The sequence below is a fragment of the Carassius gibelio genome, chromosome B11, assembly GCF_023724105.1.
Source record: "Carassius gibelio isolate Cgi1373 ecotype wild population from Czech Republic chromosome B11, carGib1.2-hapl.c, whole genome shotgun sequence".
Taxonomy (NCBI): Eukaryota; Metazoa; Chordata; class Actinopteri; order Cypriniformes; family Cyprinidae; genus Carassius; species Carassius gibelio.
In genome coordinates, this window is record NC_068406.1 from 23,683,673 (window position 1) to 23,707,680 (window position 24,008).

At 32.7% G+C, this 24,008-nt stretch overlaps 1 protein-coding gene across 4 annotated transcripts in view; it reads right to left on the minus strand.

Moving 5' to 3' along the window:
- LOC127968343 (spectrin beta chain, non-erythrocytic 1) overlaps nt 1-24,008 on the minus strand; it is a 90,751-nt gene that overhangs the window by 61,103 nt on the left and 5,640 nt on the right. For 3 of the 4 annotated variants that reach the window (XM_052569486.1, XM_052569485.1, XM_052569491.1), the window contains exon 2: nt 3,516-3,725. In XM_052569486.1, the coding sequence (XP_052425446.1) occupies nt 3,516-3,660 (145 nt within the window). In that variant the 5' untranslated portion in view covers nt 3,661-3,725. Of the gene's footprint in view, nt 1-3,515; nt 3,726-22,151; nt 22,282-24,008 lie in introns of those variants that run through there. The other variant, XM_052569487.1, reaches the window with a different exon arrangement.

Genomic DNA, 24,008 nt, shown 5'->3' on the forward strand with positions numbered 1-24,008 from the left:
TAGCTACCCATCTATCTACCCATCTACCTATCTGCCCATCTATCTACCTATCTACCTATCTATCTACCCATCTATCTACCCATCTACCCATCTATCTACCTATCTACATGTATATCCATCTACCTATCTACCCATGTATCTACCCATCTACCATCTATCTACCCATATACCCATCTATCTACCCATCTATGTACCCATCTACCCATCTATCTACCCATCTACCTATCTCTCCATCTATCTACCTATCTACCCATCTATCTACTCATCTATCTACCTATCTACATGTATATCCATCTACCTATCTACCCATGTATCTATCCATCTACCATCTATCTACCCATATACCCATCTATGTACCCATCTATCTACCCATCTACCTATCTACCTATCTGCCCATCTATCTACTCATCTATCTACCTATCTACATGTATATCCATCTACCTATCTACCTATCTATCTACCTATCTACCTATCTATCTACCCATATACCCATCTATCTACCCATCTACCCATCTATCTACATGTATATCCATCTACCTATCCATCCATCTATCCATCTATCCATCTATCTATCTATCTATCTATCTATCTATCTATCTACCCATCTGTCCATCTGACAAAAACCTTCAGATAAAAGCAACCGAATAAAGCAAAGTGTCAGAATCAATCAGTGATAATTCTCACACATGCTCGTGTTTGGAGTAAAGAGACTAGGTTTCTGCTTCTAACACGATTAAGCGGGTGTTTTTGCCTCAATCTGGTGCCCCTGGGCCATGGGCTGTATTTCGGAGCGCGGGCCCCTCTCATGCTCCAGCACATGGTCCACATTAGTGTGGTATGCCGACTGCTGCCGGGGGATTCCTGACTTATCAGAGCTCTGGGAGAGAATCGTGCCGGTGTGATATCTGACTTCCCATCTGAGACAGCAAAGAGCAAACACAACTCTATATAATTAAATGTTAATGTAGACTTTTTTCAGTATGATAACTCACAGTTGTCACTAGTTTATCGGTGTAGTTTGTAATTTGTAGAGGGCTGAAATTATTGACATTTAATTAACACTTCTTCGATAACATTATGATTACGTCATTGTCTATTTAGATACATAAACTACAACAGGGTTAAACTACCCAATTACACAAATGTAATTATTAAAACTTTATTCTTAGTTTCAGTTTTTGGCTAAACGAAAAACTATTATAAATAAAAAAAAAGAATATAGTGTTAACTGCAACATTTAAATGAACTGAACCTAAAATTATAATTTTTTGTTCTTAATTATAAGAAAAAAGTTTAAAAAAAAAAAAGTAAATATTGGGTGAAAAACTCCAACTTCAAAAAATATAAATATATTAAATAATAAAGTAAGTTGAAGCAATACATTTACTAAATGGAAATAAATAAAAACAAACTCAACTATAACTAAAATAAAATATAAATTAAACATAAACATTAATGTTTTAAAAAAAGAAAAACTAAAAATGAATTCACTAAAATCAAAAATGTAAATTAAAGCTGAAAATATTACAGTTAAAGCTAATTCAAAATATTAATAAAAACTATAATAGTTTATAAATAATACTAAAATGACCCTGGTGCAACCAGGTGTGTGTGCACGTAGATGGGTCACCTTCACTTTACTTTCACTTTCAGAAACGGTTCACTGCTATTGGTTGGATGAGCAGATAGCCCCGCCCCCAAATCACGTCATTGGTTGATCTAATGTTGCCTGCACCAAGCTTGTTCATACTATTAGATGCATTTTTTTAATAGAGCATTTTACGAGTCACACTATTTCAAAACAAAGAAAATCAACCTATTTTAGTTATGTTTAGTGACTAATGGCATAATAATTGTATTTAAATAATCACACTCTTCACCTTACACTTGCTTCACATCTCTTTCTTGAGTGTTACTCCTGCTTCCATGATACAGAATGAGAGGGAGAGCGAGGGCGGCGCATGCTCTGCTGCCCAGGAATGCAGGAAAACACAATCACGTGAAACGTAGGACGCTTACTGGAATGCAGGGGGCTTTTTACAACTCCAGAAACGGTTTGTGGGTTTTGGCATCAAGAGAGAGAGAGGAAGAGATTTTATGTTTCATCTTCCTCGGTCCTGAAGTATCGGGGTGAGTCTCACAGCGAGCGCACAGGTTTAAACTCAGCCACCCCGAGATAATAAGAGCACATTAATGCTGGGCTCCTCGCGGCAGCTGCAAACACTCATAAACAACATCACACCTCTGTAAACACAGAGAACATGATGGAAAACAGGAGAGGGAAAATGCTACTGTCATCCAAGATATTACGGGAAGGAATCATATGAAGACATAAATACATGGAGAGGTGGTGGTGGTCGAAACGTCCTAATTAAAGCCCGAACCCCTCATGAGGAAGTCCAAATGAAAGAAATTAAATCTTTTATTCAGCAAGGATGCATTAAATTGATTAGTGTCAGTAAAGACATTTGCAAAGGATTTATGTTTCAAATAAATGCTGCTGTTTTCAACTTTCTAATCAACAACAAATCATGAAAAATCAAATATAGCAAATGTTTCATCAGCTGTCAGAATGATTTCTGAAGATCATGTGACACTGAAGACGGGTTATGATGCTGAAAATACAGATGCACACCACAGAAATAAATTACAGTTTACTTAATTTATCCACATTGAAAACAGTTCTTTTAAACTGTAATAATATTTCACAATATTACTAATTTTACAGTATTTTTGATTGGATAAATGCAGCCTACTGGTGAGTAGAATAGATTTTTCAGAAAGTCCCATCACAGATATATTGAATGGTAGTACATATTATTTTTACACATGCATATTATATATAAAATGTAAAATATTATTATATTATAATATTATATATAAATTTTTATCTTTATTATTTTATTGTGGAACTGCATCCTCTGATAAAAAAATTCACAATAAAACCAGGGAAGTGCACACAAAAAAAAATAATAAAAAAAATAAAAAATAAAATAAAATAAAATAAAATAAATAAATAAATAAATAAATAAAATAAAATAAAATAAAATGTGTCATGTTTCTCTAGTGTGCAACCACACTGCAAAAGGTGCTTTTAGTTAATCACAGGTGTGTTTTTCATTTAGGAGACCCTTCCTACATCAGCATCTATAGGACCTGCATTGTAAAACACACTGATTTTATGTAACGTGTTCAGTGTCCTGTACGAGGCACAAGAGCCTCTAATGTTGGTCTGTGGATGCGAGGGCTTCGCTGTGGATCTTCAGAAGGAGCAGAGAAAGTGTGAACTCACACCCACTCTCTCTCTCTGCTCTCCCACACACTAAATCCCCAGATGTGTGGCACATTATCAAGCACTAGTTACAGCTGCTCAAAGCCAAGTACACACACGTAACAATACACTTCTGCTGATAATAATGACCTCTCTGTGTTTGTAAATACAGCTTGTAATCTCTGAAAGAAGGTCATGTGCGTCCATGATTTATCAGCAGATGGACTTTGTGATTTCCACTCACCTGCTAGAGCTTTGATGCGCGAGCGCTCGAACAACCGAGCCGAGCTGTTCTCATTGTCCCACTCGTCTTCCCAGCGGTTGTTCACACTTTCCTGGTACTGCTGCTGGATGTCCATGTGGTCGTATTCTGCGGCTACTGTCGTCATCCTGACCTCTGACCTTTCGCCTTTTCACCGTACACAATTCCTCATGGGCGGCTTCCTCTGAAGCCCTGCGGAAAGAGACGGAGGGGTCAAAGGTCATTGTGGATAGGGAGCATCCCAGTTCATGTACAAACCTGGGATATTATTAGATACGTAACGGACATGACTACTGAAACCTACAATTAATCTTTCTTTCTTTTTAGATCATATTTTCTGCACTGAATTTGGGAGATAATCTGCTGGATCTTTTGCACAATGGATTTAGAAAAGATAAAATGGGGTTAGAATTAAATTAGCCAAATACTCAAATCAAGCGCTCTTCTCCTTTTTTTTATGGTTAAAAAAAATAATTTTATATTATATTATATTATATTATATTATATTATATTATATTATATTATATTATATTATATTATATTATTTTATACTCCTTTTATTATTTGTTTCAGCAATTTAGTTTAACTGTTGCATCCTTTTAATTTAAAAATAAAATTTTTAATAACAAATAAAATATTTAATTTATATACACCATATTTTATATATAAATATATTTATGCATATATATTTATATATTTTTCGAAATTATATTTTTAAATAAAAAGGATGCAACATTCAATAAACAATTATTTTGTAGTTATTTAGCACTATTACATCCACCAATGATCTAATTTAATTTTTTTGTTTCTTTTTTATTATTAATTTGGAATAACATGCTCTGCTGCAAGTTCACAACAAGACCATTGAAGTGTTTCATGAAAGTAAATATAAAAAATGAGCTAAAGTAAAAAAATAAAATAAAATAAAATATTTTTCCTCCCCATCATCAGTGACTCAGAAAAACACTGGTGATCTGCTGACCTTTGCAAAGAGACAGCACTTATTTCCCATCAACCCACTCTCGCTCTCCATCTTAAAACAGCTGCTTCAACATTCATTCATCCATCATGAAGCACATCTCAGCTCTGCTTTAAGCACCTACTGCCCCCCGCTGGAGGACCCCAGAACTGCCCCTGTGACGTCACACGGCCCACAGACAAGCACAATCATGTGGCGTTCCTCAGCCGTGAGATAAATGATATCCATATATGCACAAAAACACCCATGCAAAGCTAAAAGGCATTGCTTTTCGGTGTGAAAACACGGGGCGGCGTTCCTGCATGCGACGCTTATCTTTCTAATTGCTACCATAAGGATTGGGTTGTACAAGGTCAAGCAAAAACATTTATTTATACCATCACTTACTGTTTATTATTACAGTATAAATATATTAGATATTTAACCCAAAAAGAAGGAAGCAATTATTACATTTTAAAAGTTGCAGTGAATACTAAGAGTAGTTATGTATTTCTTTATAATTCTATGCTCTGATAAAAAGTTCACAAGACAAGCAAAGTGTAAAATTAAAAGAAAACATAAATATAGACAAAAGTAAAACAAAACGAAATGGACCAAGGGAATTTCTTTTTATTATTGTTTCAGTAGTTTTTTTTTTTTTTTTTTTTTTTTGATTTTATAAAAAAAAAAAAAAAATCTTTATAGGTTTGAATTCTATTTTATTTCCGTTTAAGTAATTTTTAAGTTTTTTACGTTTAAGTAATCTAAATATTATACCAGCTTTATTCAAATTATTTTTTGGAATGTTTGTATCATAATAATGCTTTAGTTAATAATATCAACACTGGTTCGTCTGGATAAGATGGTAATACCATGGCTTTGTGTTAACACTTGGGGTTAAATAGATGAATAATTTAACAGATAATAGATCTATCTATCATTACTGTGTGCTTGATTCACTTTAAAGGCTCAGCAGCACAAAAACACACATGCAAAACTAAAACACACTGCCTTTCAGTGTTGAAACGAGAGGCACAGTCCATTTCTCTAATTGCTACCATAAGGCTTGGGTTGTAGACAATCAAGCATGTTCGGCTGCACTCCTGTGAGATGTTTTCTTCAAATACCTCCCACATAAACCTCTCTGAGCTGTGCATGAGCGACGCTGCACTAAAACCTCCCAGTATGAGTTTCCAGGGCATTTTCATCATGAGAGCAACACCCGTGTCCCAGAAACTGCTCGTGGTGCGCCGCTAAATATAACAGCGCCGCTGGGAAAGGCTTCTTTACTTCTCAAGAGCTCAGAGATTCGGCTTCAGAGCGAACGGCGACCAGGACGACACAGAAAGCAAGGAGAAAGAGATCACAGCATTCAAGACAATGTCACTCAATGACGGTAATACTGTGTTAGCGCAGGGTACTGAACTAGCATGTTATTTGTTGACTAGAGTTAATGCAGATCTTCAGGTGGAGTTAAGACAGAGCTGGAGATGTTCTCATGTCAATATGTGAGCTGGACTGATGGCTCTGTCTGGCTCAAAGTCAAGACGCACACATCTCATTGATTTAAGTCAGACGAGCGTCTGTCCTCTGCAGTAAAAGCTGATGCCCATCATCACCGTCCTCTCTGACTCTACAGAAAAACACACACAACCTGTCTCGCCAACATCTTTCTTTATATGAAAGGTTCATCTTACAAAACAACAGCTACAAAAAAAAGATATATAGATATGTACTGTACCATTAAATATATATCAAAATATTACATGAACACAGTTACTGAAGAAAATCCATGTGCATCTATATATTTTGTTAAGATGCTGCTGTAATAGTTAAAAAGCAGGTAAATATAATCTGAATATGTTGATTTTTCAGTGACATTATATATATTAAGATAGCTCGGTATTATCACTTTTGAAAATGCATCACATTATATATTTTTGTTATTTTAGTATTGTTTACATGCTATTGCTGTACTAATTGTATAATAATAATATATCTATATATAGTTTTTGCTGTGTAAAATACAGCATTTATTTTTGTTTCAGTTGTAGTTTGTGCTTTTTTTCATTTTTATATATATATACATTTATATATTCTGTAGTATCCATTTATTTTTTTTACTTTTTATTTCAGTTTTAGTAGTTTATTATGTGCTTTTAATTAGTTTTTTTTATATTTCTGTTTAGCTTAATTCTTTTCTGTAGTAGTTTTTTTTCTTATTTTTATACAGTATTTATTTATTTTATTTCAGCTTTAGTCATTTTTATTCATTATTTTTATATTTCTGTATAGCAATCCATTTATTTTTTATTTCAGTTTTAGTAGTTTATTATGCGCTTTTGTCATTTTAATAAGTTTTAGTTTTTTATTTTTGTTTAGCGTTTTGTGTAGTGTCATTTGTATTCGTTTTTATTTTTAATATCTGTATAAATCTTTATTTATTTTTTTATTTGTGATTTATTTCAATGAATGAAAAAAAGATTTGAATAAGACACATGAGGCGATAATTATAATTTTTTTAAATACCATGCTACTTTGTGTTAAATACTACTAATATATGTGCGTTAAAATGTTATTAAACCAGCATCTGATATCGTTCCTAAATCATTGTACCACATAAAGAACTGCAAGTACGTGATTCAAGGTCAAAACCATCCTGAGGATCGAAGCATGATCTTGTGTGAAAGCTGATCCAGGTGACAGACAAGGCGTTAGCATCATGCTAACGCTAACACACGTTTATGTGAGTGTCAGCATCGTGTGTGTTTGTTTCCGTCCATACTGCTGAGGTCAAAGCTAGCGCTAGCATGTACACGGAGCTGCGCTAGTCTTGTCTGCAGAGCTTTTTATAGCAGCGGCACTGGCACACACTCACAGACTGCATTAAAGCACAGCAGAGATGGACTGAGAGAGAGAGAGAGAGAGGGAGAGAGGGGGGGGGGGAGGGGAGAGAGAGAGAGAGAGAGAGAGAGAGAGAGAGAGAGAGAGAGACTGAGAGAGAGAGAGAGAGAGAGAGACTGAGAGAGAGAGAGAGAGAGAGAGAGAGAGAGAGAGAGAGAGAGGAGAGAGAGAGGCAGGGAGGGAGAGAGAGAGAGAGAGATCTGGCCCAAAACCACACAGGCTGCATTTCAGATCATATAAAAGTATTTGCTAATCAGGGTCAGAAATGTACTTTTAAATTAAGGGTCAATTTTGCCCCTAGAATTGATTTCCAGGGGCATCATTTTTTATGATGATCTCATTAAAAGGTGTTGTTTTTATGTCAAATACTTATATTGAATCAGATACATCAATCAAACACAACACACATTTATTCTCAACATCAACAAAAGCAATCAAAGATGAAACCGGATCTACATCTGAGATGGCATTTAGAGTTATTTACACATTAGTTAAAATCAAGACTTTAAATTGGTTATTTTTCCAAATAGCATAAAAAACAAAACAGCTAATAAAAAATATATATATATTTTAAAAAAGTGAGCAAAAAACAGTAAAGCGATCCATAAACCCTTGTTATAATCGTTAATACTGTCCACACTACAAAATTATCTTACTTACAGCTGTGCTGCATTTTTTCGTTGATGATGATGAGAGAATTTACCAGTTTCAGTTAGAATCCAGTTAGAAGCTATATTTTTATCCACCTATTTTTATGCACATTAAACAATTCAAATTTTTTTATTACAAAAAAAAAATAAAAAAATAAAATAAAATTATAATCTGGATGGAAATGCAAAGATCTGCATTAATTCTGAAAAATGTGCATAAAATACTTATGCACTCAACTAAGTAGGACAGATTTCTTATTTCTTATTTTTAGGAAAGTCTCGTCAAAATGATTCGTTATGATTAACTCCCAAAACTGTGTTCCTGAACAGCAGACTCTGAAAATAAGATAACACGACAGCGTACTCTGAAGCTGGTAATTTAATGCATACAAAAATGCCTTCTCAAATTGCAGCAATTATTTTTTTCTTTGCAATATTTAGCGCAACTTAATCAGGAAGTGACGGTTTTGTTCCCTTAAAAACTCACTGGATTGAAACCGTGCTTTATTTGCTAAACGCTAATCCAATTTCGTGCATAAGTTTAATTCATAAACGGTGACAAATCAGATGCCTCTGATGAGTTATCGTGTTCATAAACTCAACATAAACACTTCATTGGTTAAAGCGATCAATGCTGCAATCTGTGAGTGAAAAGATATGTTATGCAATGTAAGCAAACTGTTGTAAATCAAATGCTAAAATGCACACCTTTCGTTCATTCAGCTAGCTGTAATAGATCTAGCCTAATTACAAAGTTAAGAGGTTGTTTTTCAGGTAAGATGTTCCCTACGAAGGCAGCTTTACTAGGTTATAGTCATAATCATTATCTTTCTGATGCACGGCTCTGCTGTTATCAGCTCTGAAAGACCATTACTGTCTACTTCTCCCTCCATTTCTCTCCACAGATTCGATTAGCTGGTAAACAACATGAGGATCTTATATCAGACCGCTTCGACCGAACAATCTGCACAAACTGCTGATCTAATGAGAGCAGATGCCATCGTTTAAAACCTCTATTTAAAAGCTGATTGGTTGAAATGTCACATGACCTATTTCTGAGGTGTGTCCTCCTTCTGGTTAAATTACAAACTTTACCAAGACGTTTGGGGTCGATGGGATTTTAAGTCTCTTCTGTACACCAAGGCTGCATTTATTTGAGCAAAAATACAGTAAAAATTGTGAAATATTATTACAATTCCAAATGACAGTTTTCTATGTGGATATAAAATCAAATATAATTTATTTCTGTGATGCACTGATGTATTTTCAGCATCATTACTCCAGTCTTCATGATCATATCAGAAATCATTCTAATATACTTATTTGCTGCTGAAGAAACATTGTGTTGCTGAATATTTTTGCGGAAACCTTAATTATTAGTGTTTTCAGTATTATTTTGATGAATAGAGAAAAATAAATGAAGTAAAAATATTTTGTAACCATCATTAATGTCATATTTTGATACATTAAATGCATCCTTGCTGAATAAAAGTATCAATTTTTATTTTTTTTAAGTTCAAATGAAACAATTTTCAATTAACTAAATGTATAATCAATAGCTAAACATTCATATAGTGATTAATAAATAAATACAATTATTTGTATTATATACAATTAAATTTTTATAATAATTAAAACAATTTTTTGTTACAATTAATTATAAAATAAAATAATAATTTTAGATAATGCTCTATAATAATTATATTATATTATTATATAATTTTTACTGGTAGAAAAGTAAATTGTTGTAAGTGTTAAAGCTTAAACTGATTTTATTAGATCTTTGTAAGAGATCAATTCTTGGCATTTTTCTGGTGCATCTCGTCTACAAGGTCACACACCTTGCACTTGCTGCTTCTCTATTAGCGGATGAGCTTTATATACATTTTTATAAAAGCTTTAAAAGCTTTTCAAGAAGCCAGCCCCGAGCTCCACATCCCGGATCGATGGTGTGTTAAAACCAATATGTGACGATCAGCAGTGAACTCATTAGTTACAGCCGTGTTTAGTGTTTCCTCTCATCCTATAATCTTCAGGAAATGATTCGCATGAACACTGCGGCCTTCATAAATGCCCTGTGTTGCACTTTCATTTGTGTTTTGTCTCACTCCCCATGACATGGAAACGACTGAAACCCCTCTGAGAAACACAGTTAGCTAGCTATTATGAACGAGTATGAATCAGGAAACTTCAACTGGAGCCAAATAGTTTCATGTAAGCGCTTCACGGGAATAAACGACCCCGAGAGATGCATCGCGATCGCAGCCAACAAACGGGCGTTCGATATGACAGCCTTGTGTTTCTGTGACCGACTCGAGCCAGGAATCATGACGGGAGATGCATTAAAGCAATCATCGGATTGAGATAAACTTGGAAATTGTTGATCGCAGGAGGCCGAGGCATGTGACCTCCAGCAGGGGGCAGCAGCACACGAAAACAGAGACCGACCTCTTTGTTCTTATAAAGCTTTCAACAGAGCGGATCTGAAGGGTTAATGTCTGAGGAGATGTCATAAAGGGCTTTGGCTTGTGTGACCCAGATGGTGGCTATAAAAACAGGAGTATCTGATAAACACGTCAATGTGGATTTACGATCACGCTAAGATCCAGCACGTGGGGCAGTGTCCAGCTCATATTTACAAGCCAAATCAAGGGGGGGGGGGGGGGGGAGTTTTAATATTTTTTTAAATATATTTTAGGACCTTAACCTTATAAATAATTTTGGATTGTGACATTATTTACTTTTATTCTCTAAATAAAATAATAAGAATAAATAATAATATATATTTTGGCATATTATATGTACTTAAACTTTCTTTGCTTTTTTCACCCCTTCCTATCAAAATTAAATAATATAAATTACATGCAATTCTTATTCATAATATTCTTCTAATATATATATATATATATATATACACACACACACACACACACACATATATATATATATATATATATATATATATTTTATATTTAGTATTAATATTCTTATTAATTTATATTTTAAAAAAAATCACATATTTTAGGACCAATAAAATAATAAAATATTAACAATGATTGATTTACTGGACTTTGACTGTGTGATTTTTATTCTCATTCATGTATAAAATAATACATTTCTGCATATTTTAGGACATTAACCTTTGGATTGTGATATTGTCATTCCAATTCAAGTACAAAAAACTTATACTTTTGCATATATCAAGTCCTTATAAATCATGCTTTCATATTTATATAACACAGTAATGAAAACAGAGTACTACAAATTCTACCATGATGTATAACTTGTGTTACAGAAATGACCAAATCTGGGGAATAAAATTATTCATTGTGATGAAAAGTTATGCGATGCACGAAAAAATGCACAAAATTAATAATGCACAATGAAAAACATCCGAATCCTAATGCAAAATAATAAACAATGCTAATATAATTTTTGTTTGATTTGTTGCTGAACTTTAACACAAGCAGAGCTTCATTAGTAAACGCTGATGTGAATCTCCATGTTAATGTGTGTCTCTGCAAATTATCAAATCTGCATGCATTAAATATAAAAATAAAAAATAAATAAACATATAGTTTTTGCATATTTTTAGGCTGTTTTGGACTGTTAACCAAAAAATACAAATAAATAAACATATTCGTTACATGACTAACAAAAAGACTAGTACATGTCACTATTTTAGATTTTTTTTTATTTTTTATAAGATCAATAGCAAAAACTGGTGCTTTCTTAATCAAAACAAATAATAATTGATGAGTAAAACTAAAAAAATATGTGTTTTAAAAGACCGGTGTTTATTTTTGATGATTTGACATGAATAACGATCAGATTGGCACATGTTGTGGAGAAAGCATGAGCTTGAGCAGCAGAAGCACAGATCCTTTCTTCATCTAAAGCTGTAATAATTATAGTGACTATGGTATTTTGGTGGAACGTGTGGTTACCATGGAGATATTTGTGCGTGGGACAGTACTGAGATCTGCTACTCAATACGTTGCCTAGGTTACACTGACATTACACTGCCCTGCTGATGAACGAGTGTGGGACGAATCCTTCATTCTGCTGGAGCCCTCCACCCTGATACAGCCCACACACACACACACACACACACACCACCGTATCAGCCCATACACACACACACACACACACACACACACACACCAATACAGCACAAGCACACACACACACCACCGTATCAGCCCATACACACACACACACGAGCGCGCACACACACACACACACACACACACCAATACAGAACAAGCACACACACACACACACAGAAACGCACACACACCAATACAGCACAAGCACACACACACACACCAATACAGCACAAGCACACACACACACACACCGATAAATCACAAGCACACACACACACGTGCACGCACACACACACACACACAGAAACACACACACACCGATACAGCACAAGCACACGCACACACACAGAAACACACACAGAAACACACACACACACCAATACAGCACAAGCGCGCACACCCACACCCCAATACAGCTCTCACACACACATACACACACCCTGATACAGCCCACAAATAAATTATACAAATATTTGACATATTTAAACTATATTACTATATATTAATATTACATATTAAGACAAACTATATATTACAACATATTTAAAGAAAATGTACTTACAAAAAGACATAATAATAAAAATAAAAAATAAATCAGAAAATAAAAACTCATTCAGAATAATAATAAAAAAAAAAAACCTAACAGTATTTACGCAGTATCTCAGTGATCATGCTTTAATAAATCCTAATGCTATGTTTCTTCAGTAGATTATAAGGTTGCTAAGGAACAACGCGGCCAACGCTGAACAGAAAGCGTCGAGAGCGAATGCGAAGCTCCATCTGTTCTGTATCTGTGCAGCAAAGAAAATACTGGCTATCAAACAGAGCAAGACAAGACTGAAGAAACTGGGTCTGTTCAACAGGTACACACTGTACACAGGTTAACTAACAGGTTTTCATGACACCAAAACATCATTAGTTCATTATAACATAATATATACATATATATACATGAGCACACACAGAGGTGCATCTCAACCCTTTTTTATATATTGTGAAAAAGTTTGTAACTAGCGGTTGACCGATATATCGGCCGATATTTAGCATTTTTCAAATATCGACATCGGCCGATAAGACAATGCGTTCGAGGCGGGACTTTTATTTTGACGGCAGTGCCTGAACACAGTAGACCAATACTATAATAATTAGATATAATTGTTAAATAAAGGAATTAAAATGTATTAAAAAAAAGTATTACAACAACTGCTTTTTTTATATTTTTAGTAATAAAAAGGCAAACATTATAATACTTTATCGTTTGCGGTAAGCATTCAGCAAATATGCATTTATATAGTTTAAACAAATCTTTGAACGACTAATGAACATCTTATTTCAAAAACCTTGCAAACTTAGTCAAATCCAGCAGTGAGATCTTATGAAGTGTGCATGTGTATACTGCATGATCGCGTGTACTCGTGACTTAAAAAAAAAAACGTTAAACTTGTGATTTCAAATTATGCTGCGTTTCAGTTTTTGCTCAAAGTCATATTCATGTCATTTTCTGTGTGCTGTGTGTAGAATGAGTTTTACCTTGGTTTAAAAAAAAAAAAAAAAGGTTATTCCCAACGCACACACAAACTTCCCAGAATACTAAGTGTCTAATTATATTTTTATTAAATATTTGTGAAAATTACTTTGTCGTTTAAAGTATAAGCATGTTTATTTTACAAATTTTTTTTTTATCCATTTTCAAATTATTGAAAATGTCTTAAATATTAAATAAAATAAAATAATTTTATTTTCCAATATATCGGCATCTGCATCGGCTGTGTAAAACACAATATCGGTTGACCACTATTTGTAAAATTTCAGAAAGTGAAACTTTCATATATACTAGATTCATTACATGTAAATTAGAAAAGTTTTGGTTAGCCAATCAAGCACAGTGATATCATGGTCAGCTAACCACCAGGAAGTAGGGGTGTGTGATATATATCATCTGTAATTATATTGGAATTGTTGTTTTAACGATGTACGATTTGACATTACACAAAAAATTTATATTACCAAAAAATATTAACATTTATTAAAAAATTTCATAATTGTATGAATGTCACAATAAGTTGAATAGTTTGTGTTTAAAATGCATAACCCAAAATTTAATTTATATCAGCTGATATAAATCAACCAGGTAAAGAACAATTTTGACAATCATAACATGAGGTGACATTTAAGCAAAGAGTTAGTTGGCATTTAAAAGCTCAAATGTGCATGATCGCATTATGAAGAACAAAACCCATCCGAAAGATCAGAGCAAACCAATAACCTCAACAGTCAGAAAACACATCACACACCTGCAAAACCACAGTCCATTCGCTGAGTGTGTGACGTCAACACGACAAACACACAACACAGATGTTAAAGCCTTCGCCAACTGCTAAAGAGGACACAATTCAATCCTGAGCAAGTGTTTGTAGTCGTTCCATCGTTACGCCATCGCTCTGCCAGACAGAGACGTTCCCGCGCGGATCACATGAGGAGAAACCAGGTATTTTTCAGGATTTATGCACCAAAATAAATGTGAGTATTATTCTTGTGTGATTGCGCGAGTACAGGCCTCGTCTTTCCCCGTGGTGGCCAGCTGGAGGAAAATAAGGACGATTCCCTGGAGATCAAGAGGGAAGCTGGGCACTTTAGAGAGGGTTAGGAAGTTCCCATGACTGACATGCCAGACCGGACTCTTCCCACTTCTGGGAAAACATCAGTAGAGTTTGTGTGTGGAGTTAAACAACCAAAAAACATTCAGAGGAAAGCTCATTTCAGTGAGCTGAAGTACATCTGAACAGTTCTTAGTAAAACCGAAGAATTTATTAAGAAGTAATTATTTGCACGTCTATCTATTTATCATTTTTCCTCACTGCAATAAAAATTATCTTTAAAAATAGATTATTTAATATTTAAAAAATACAAATCAAAAAGTGATATTTAATATTATCACTTTTTTTTTACATGTTAATATAATTATGTTTATTTATTTGTTTATTTATGTTCAAGGGTATAGTTTTTGGGGTTATAAAAATTTGGAAAATATAATTTCGTAGTTTTATGTACAAATTGTAACATTTGTAACTTTGAAGTTCAGTTGTTACAGTTTATATTCTATCTAGAACAGCATTTGCTATAAAGTGAAGGAAAGTACATGTGAATTAAATATAATGCATATTTAAATGTACCTAAAGTTACCAACTTTTAAACTTTACAAGAGTAGAAATACTAGAATTTTATTAATTATTTCTCTTATTTTGATGGTGGCCAGTCGTTTTTCTGGTTCTTTTCACATGCAGACTAGATTGTATCTCCCATGCATCTCTCCTATAAATAAATGTCCATTTAATTAATAGAAGATAAATCATGTTTCTTCAAACACTCAGCAGATCAGATGCGGTTCTGCTTGAGCTTCAGGACAAATTCACATTTGCAGCGTTGCCAGAAGTCAGTTTACAGAGGCACCGGGCCAAAAGATCTTATTATTATATCTTGTTTAGTTCTTTGTGAACTGCATGCAGCTAGCATGATATATGGCTAACAGATGTGAGGCGTCAGGAGAATGTGAAGAAATCAGATGCTAACGAGCACAGGAAGAGCACAGTTGTTCCTATGAGAGAGTAAAGAGACTAATATCTCAAGCTTCATGAAGAGATCTCAACAGTGCCTCAAACTGAGCTCAGACTCAAACATTTCCCGTCATGAATAAATACACAGATATATTCAACCTCTAACAACAAAAAACTATTTTTTGAAAATGTTAATAGCTCCAAAGTCTCACTGCTGTAAAGGAAATGAATAATTAAATCAATGTATTCATCAAATTAAAATCAACACAGCAATATTTTTTATTTTTAAATACAAAATGTGAATAAATAAAAATGGAAAAATAAATAATAAATTAATGTAAATAAATAAATATGTGTAATTAAAAGAAATGACAACTAAAAATATAAATTAAAATTAAAATACATAAAAATAAACAAAGAAAGAAAAAATATAATAAATAAAAAAAAAAATAATAATAATAAAAAAAAAAATAAAAAAAAATATATATATATATAGTTTTTTTTTTTTTTTTTGAAAATAGGTATAAATATATAGAAATAGATAGATACCAAATTCTTATACGGTGAAATTCTTCACATTGTGTTTAGCTCTGTTCTCTTACTGCACGTCACCTAGTGATTCTGTTTCTCTTGTATATTGATGGATGAGTGTTGGGTTAGTTTCACTGCGCTCATATTCAGCAGCAGCGGGTGTTTGTGTGTGACAGCGAGATCCAAACGCTCGTCTGTCTTCTGTCAGATCTCTGCAGACACCATTAGCTCTGAATGTCACAGAGAATGAGCTCCATTATGACATCACTTCCTGAAGCCCACAGACTCTGGAAAGTGTCTGCAAAGAGCCAGAAAAGGAGTTCATTGTGACTTCAATCTAAACCAGAGACCAAAGGTTTCCCGGCAAAGCTAAAATAGCTCTATGAATCGAGCTTCTGCACACAAAACCCTTCGAGAACACGCTTAGGCCAAACTAAGCAAAGAATAAGACTGAGAGAAAGAAATATGTTGCATGTATTTGTGCATATATTTTAGATTTTGGACATATGTCAAAAGAAATAAAAAAATGTTTAAAAATCATAACAAAAATATATAAACATTTATTTGCATAATTAATTTTATTGACAAATTATATATTTTAATGCCATTTAAGAAAATAAAATAGCATACAATAAATGAAACACATGCACATTTTGGCATAATTTCCTGAAATGTTAATTTAAGTGACACTATTATATATTATTCAATGTTGTAATGTTTTAATTTTATTTATACTTATATTTATCTATAATTACATATATTTTGCACATATTTAAAAAGAAATACAATGAAATGGACATTTTGTAAATTGATTTATTTGCTTGCTTTGGAACAATTTGAATCAGGGAGTATTAAAATGTAAAAACAGAAAGTCTTATTTTCTTCTCTTTTGATATGCTACTGTAACCAAAACCCAGAGAAAATGAGCTTTTAACAGATCAACATGTAAAATATGACATTATTCTGTTGGGGGAAAAAAGCCTTTTCCTCCACTGACATATAACATTTTCTGTACTATATGGAAATCCAATATTAAACTGCATGGCAAAATACAGGAATTGTAGACCAATAATAGGAAATAAGTTAAGAAAAGCAAAGATTTTAGCTTCAACACATCTCCAAATGTTGATGTCCAAACCAGTTAGACTCATAAAGAGAGAAAAGCAGACGGCTGAATCCTGGTCATTAGAAGAGCTCCACCTTCACTGGAAGCAGCAATTAACAGCAAACGTCTAAACATTTACAGTCAGAGTGTTTCTACGCTTCCACCGGCTCCTCATTAAACAGAAAGACATAGATCTAGGAGTTATACTCATATGCTGGTGATACAGCGATATTTCAGCTTTTTAACCATAGCTCGATATTAATCTGACATGAACCAACATTTCAACCCAACAGCTGTGTTCTCAATATATATATATATATATATATATATATATATATATATATATATAGAAATATAATATAAATGTTAACATTAAATTAAAATTCGAAATCAATACTTTTATAAAACATCCAACACTACACATTTCTAATGTATAATATTTAGAATTATAAAACTGTATGAAATATAAAAACTTTCATTCTAAATGTTATAATGTATTTTTAAAATAAAGAATTAAATCACTAAACTATCAAAAATAACCTACTATTATATAAGTATAAATTAGGAACATTTAGTACAATTATAATCATAACATAAAAGCTCAAATAAATTTTTTGGGATCTATAAAATTTTGCAATTTTTTTTTATTATAAAAAAGTACATTTATATATAAAAAATGAATAAAATTAACTAAACTAATATATTTTTATTATAATTACTATAAAGCAATACCCTAAATAATAATCATTAAACTTTATCAAAAAATTTGCATTTGTGTCATTTATATTATTAGATTAGTAATGAAAGTGGAAAAATGTTTTCCGCACTGGATTTACAAAGTGAGAACAAAGATCAATATTTAATTATTTTGTAAATGCATGCATTTATGAAAACAGAAACATCTTTTAAGTTTAAATCCGAACCACTGTTAAAACATCACAGCGCCTGCAGAACCGATCTAATGACTGGTAACTTAGAGGCCAAATAAAAAGAGCACTAAAATCATGACATATTCACACTGTTGATTAATCTGACATAACCTGCGATATAATACTGGACATGCTTGCAGGACACCACACCCTGGGCTCTGGCAGGCAGACAGAGGGAATTGAACACATCCCGTTGTGTGTGTGGAGCTCTGGATGTCATTATACTCTCACACAGCATCTTCACTCGCTCTCCTCTAGATCTGTGTTTGTCACACACAGCCTCCAGCTGAAGAGAGTCTGGTTCACACACTCAACAAACAGCAGCCGACAGAAAAATCCTAAACCAAAGAGGACTAATAAATTACTTTTAGATGATTAAAAAAAGATGACATATACTTACACTGAAATAAAATATAATATCTGAGTTATTCATTAAATTTCAAACATTATAATTTTTTTCTCATTTGGCAAATTTTAGATTATAAAACATAAAAAAATATGTAAATTGTTTAAAATACAAATTTTAAAAGACTATTGCATTACAAACTAAACTATTATATTTATATGCACATTTTATATCATAATAAATAATAACCATAACAAATATTAAACAATCAATTTGTACAATTTACAGAATTTTATATTATTATATCTTCCAAAAAAAGAATACAACTGATAACAAATTTATATTTATATATATATATATATATATATATATATATATATATATATATATATATATATATATATATATATATATATATATATATATACACACACACTCATACCTTTTGATAATACTTTTATAATTATTTATGGATTTTTTTTTTTCAAAATACTATAATACTTCATTTTTTTTTCCTTTGCACTACTTCTCTTATTTTATCTGTTCATATTACCCATTCCCCCATTGTAAGTTTCTATTAGTTTCTATTAGTTTCTCTTTGTATGCAGCACACCTGCAAATGCTTTAGTACAATGAATGCATACTGCATCATGCCAATAAAATGTTTTACAGTAAAATGAGAAACAAAGACAGAGTTTCTGCACTGACGAATGATGATGATGCAGGTTTTCCACATAAGGATGAACTATCTGATGGCACAAGGACTGTGAGATTTCATTACGCTTTTACATCATATTGATTTGTTTCTCACATTTCTAGAACAACGTGACCCGGCCATCTGATCAGGCTTCAGAATCGATAGTGAATGTGCTGGAAACCCTCCCAAATCACAGCCGTGACTCCAGATCAGACGTCACATAACTCAAACACCAACTACAGGACAATCACTTCTCAAATCTGAGCAGTTTCAGACATCGTTGAGTTTTCTTCAAACACTCGAGACAAAACAGTCCAACAGTGTGCACTGGAAAATATATTTAGGCATATATTTGTGATTTATATATTTGGATTAAATTTAAAATTCATGTCCATTTGAATTACACAAATTATAAAACATTATACTTTTTTTGAGAATGTATAATATTATGAAATGAAGTATTTTAAATATATTTTTTTTAATTATCAAATTGCTAACTAAACTAATGTTTTATATTTTTATGCAAATTATAACATGTAAATATTTTAAATAATCATTAAATTAAATGTCAAACATTATACATTTTGTACAATTAATGGAATTTCATATATATATATATATATATATATATATATATATACACACACATTTTGTAAATGCATAAAATTAAATAAAATCAAATGCATGCAAATAGTTAATAATAAACTATGCAATGATTTAATTTTTTATTTTTTTCATAATTGAATGAATGTCACAATAAGTTTAATAGTTTGTGTTTAATATGCATAACCCAAATGCTTGGACATTTAGCATGCAATTAATACATAAATCTTAAAAAGAATAATTTTTTTTTTTTTCGACAACTGTAACTCACTGTCCTGTTGATCTTTTTAAAAATCAGTGCAGTCAGTGATGGAAATATCCAGGACACTTTAATCAACAGCATTTAGAGACACTTCCTGTTTCAGTCATGCACGGGGACTATGGGAAAAGCATGAGCTCAGTGGAGCGCGGCCAGCGAGCGTCCAGTGTTTCAGATGACCTCATGTTTTCCAGGCCCTCGACTCAGACAGATGTGAAGATACAGTCTCAACATGATTTGAGGAATCATTCATGCTGGAATAAACACCTTTAACTCATTCACGGTCTCACATATTCTGCTGCGATACTCAGCTGTGAAAATACAACTGCAACACAGAGGATGCATCAATGAGAAAAGCAGCAGAGAGAGAGAGAGAGTCTGGATTACACATTAGCATCGTGACCTTGAAAGCCTCTGTCTAATGCTCTGCGCTGTCGGTTCCTTCACGTCTCATGTTGAAGGATAAAAACCTCCAAATGGAGGCAGATAGAAACATGCTTTAATCTGCATTATACAGGGACTTCTTCCAGGTAATAGCTGTGCTCCTGTTAACATGCCATTCACTAGATGAGCTTCAGAATGACAGTAAATAAACACCTAAACCATGGATTGATGGGTTTTGCAAACATTACAGCCATCCAGTTCATGACACTGATGCATTTTGAGATATGCACAAATTTTTTGATTAATTTCCTCACAGGAATGAATGAATTAATATTTTTATGGAACTTAATAGTGATTGCATTTTTCAGGTTTTGTTTTCTTTTCATTTCTGCTGATAAAAAGGCAAGATTCCTCCACAAACTGATTCATTTCTTGTTTTATCATATATGCTATTCAGTGTAATTTTCTCACTTCATACTTTTACTAGAAGTCGGCATGGCAAAACATAAACAAAATGCTTTTAAATAAATAAAATAAATAAATACATATTAGAAGTGTAAATTTAAAATGTTATTTCAAACATACAGAAATTACATACAGTCATTATGTTTCTGCATTAATGAACAAATAAATAAATAAATACAAAAGCTCAATTATTTAATATTATTGCACTATAAACTGAAAACATTGACAATCAGATTTTTTTAAGGTAAGTTGTTGCAATCAATTTATTTTAGCTATTTAAATAAATTTAGTTGACTAACTTTCAGCAAAATGTATTTAAATGAAGCTCAAATAAAATAATCGCAACAACTCAATTAATATTTTTTTCAGTGCATACTTAACTGTATGCAAACAAAAAGAAAACAAAATTTATATATATATATATATATATATATATATATATATATATATATATATATATAATATTTGAAATTATACAAATATACCTCTATATTTATTTAGAAATATATTTCTCCTAAGAATAAAAGGCAAGATCTCATTACAAAATACAAAATCATATTTTTTTCATTTGTATTGCTCAATTTTAACTTTTCTACTTTTGGAGCTGTGGAGTGACAACTTTATTATATACATTTTTTTCTTAATTGTATTATGACATCATACTTTAAAACACTTAAATATGGACTAAGCTTATTTAAAAAAAAAAAAAAAAAAAAAAGAGCTAAAACATAATAAATATGCATAAGTTTTTGTCCTGATGTTTCTGCACATCTGTGCTGGATTCACAGCGATGAGATCACCAGGGAGGAGCCGCAATGTATTCTGGGATTGGGCCAGAAGTTAGGACTGAGAGAAACACAAATGCATTACGTGTCTGTGAGGACAGCTGTGATTGATCTGCTTTTATCATCTGTTTTTGGGTGATAACAAACCTCAAAGTGACAAAACTCTTTATCACAACACTGAAGGGATTCATTATCGATAGAGCTGGGTGATATTTATGTAAATAACAATAAACTCAATGTGGATTAAATCTAAACAGTCGATGACGCAGCAGAAATAAAGGCGCGAATAAATGGCTTGGTTTTGTTTACTACACAAACTTAAACACACATGATACTTACGCGATTTTGGCATCTTCCATCTAAATATGAGGACATGAACACATAAACTTCATCTATACTGCGGCTATGAGAACGATTTCACCAGCTTTTACCGTTTCATTTGAGAAAAACTGCCGTCGATTTCAAATACAAACTGAAAGATCGTCACGATAACCCGCCAAAATAAAAGTCCGGATTGACGAAGAAATTACGACCGGAATATATTAGCGCGCCAAAATAAAAGTCAAGTTTAACTTGAAAAAATAAATAAAAATGAAATATATTAGCTACATTTGTTTACCAATTGTACGTTTCAAAGTTTTATTTGTTTGTTTGTTTAAGGAATATCATTAAAAAAATAATAATAATCCATGTTATTGTGGTATTTAATTTGATTACATTTGAAAAGACTGATTCAATTGTTAAAGTTGTATGAAATTTTTTTTGACTATTTTTATGCTAAATTTTTATCATAAAACACAGAATACAGAAAAAAAGCACTGAATTTAGAGAAAAATAATACTGATTCAAGGGCCCCAAAATAAAAGGTAGCACTCTGTGGAGTTTATTTGTGAGCAAACAAGTAATGTTAACACTCTTTCCCTATGTCTAACAAACAAGTTTCATACATTTCATTCTCCATTAATAATAATAAATAAATACGGATTAACCACAGACTTTTAGCATGTCTTTAAACTCTTAAAAATAAAGGCCTTTAACATTCATGGAAACACCAAAGGTTCTTTATAGTTCTTAAGAAAAACTGGTTATTTTCAGAAGGGATGACTGAAACATTCTCATGGGAAACAGTTGTTTCTTTTATTGTATCATTATGAAAATTCCCTTTTAGAAACAAGTATGTGCTAAATTTCTCAGAAAATGATAATGGCAAAACACAAAGATGCCAGCGTACTGCATTACGCATAAACTTTTCAAGCTTTTCAGAAGCTAAACTGCATTAATAAGTGCATTTGGCACTTTGGCAAAGAGCTGAAGGGTTGTTTAAAAGCATCAAGGGCAACTCAAGATAACATATAAACATATGCGAGTTCCTGGCATATAAACACTCCCATCAGTATCTATCGACCAGCCTATTTTCACAGCCCTGACCGACAGCTCTATGCCATATGGATTACAGCTGGTTAAATCAGGGACACGCTGTACTGTAGTCTCACCCGCTTCTCTCCAGCCGTGCTTTATCCCTCAGGATCTCCAGGATCAGGATTTGATTAAGGTGCAGGTCAGGTCGTGACCCACAGCAGCACAGCTGTTCAACCTTGAGCTTGAACGGGAGAACGGATGGGAGAACGGATCATGGAAAAACAGAGGACTGATCAATAACTGGACGCTGGCCTAAACTGTGCAGCTGGAAACTGCCAGAGACAAATCAGCGAAAGCTTCGGCCGGAGACTCTACAGGCGTGTTTCACAGTGAGCTCCATGATTAGTGTTTGCAAAAATCATTCATTAAGGTTCCAACTCTGGTTGACTAATGATTTAGACAACACTGTATCTTTCGAGTTTCACCAATCCAAACTATTTTACGAGTTGCTGATTTTGTAAGCATTTGTATGATTTGATTCAGTATATAAATGCATATAAGCATTTAAATTTGCCACCAATTCACCAAAACATTAATTACTTAAAAGTGCAATAGACACACAAATATTATGAACACTAAAACCTTTATTTTGGCTGCGATTAATTGTTGCCCAGCACTACTGGAAATCTAATATTTAAACATTTAATTTTAAAGGTTTAAGCCTGATTACTGCAAACACTCATACACTCTTAAAAATAAAGGTGATTAAAAGGTTTGTCACAGTGATGCCACAGAAGAACCATTTTTGGTTCCACAAAAAAACTATTCAGTCAAAGA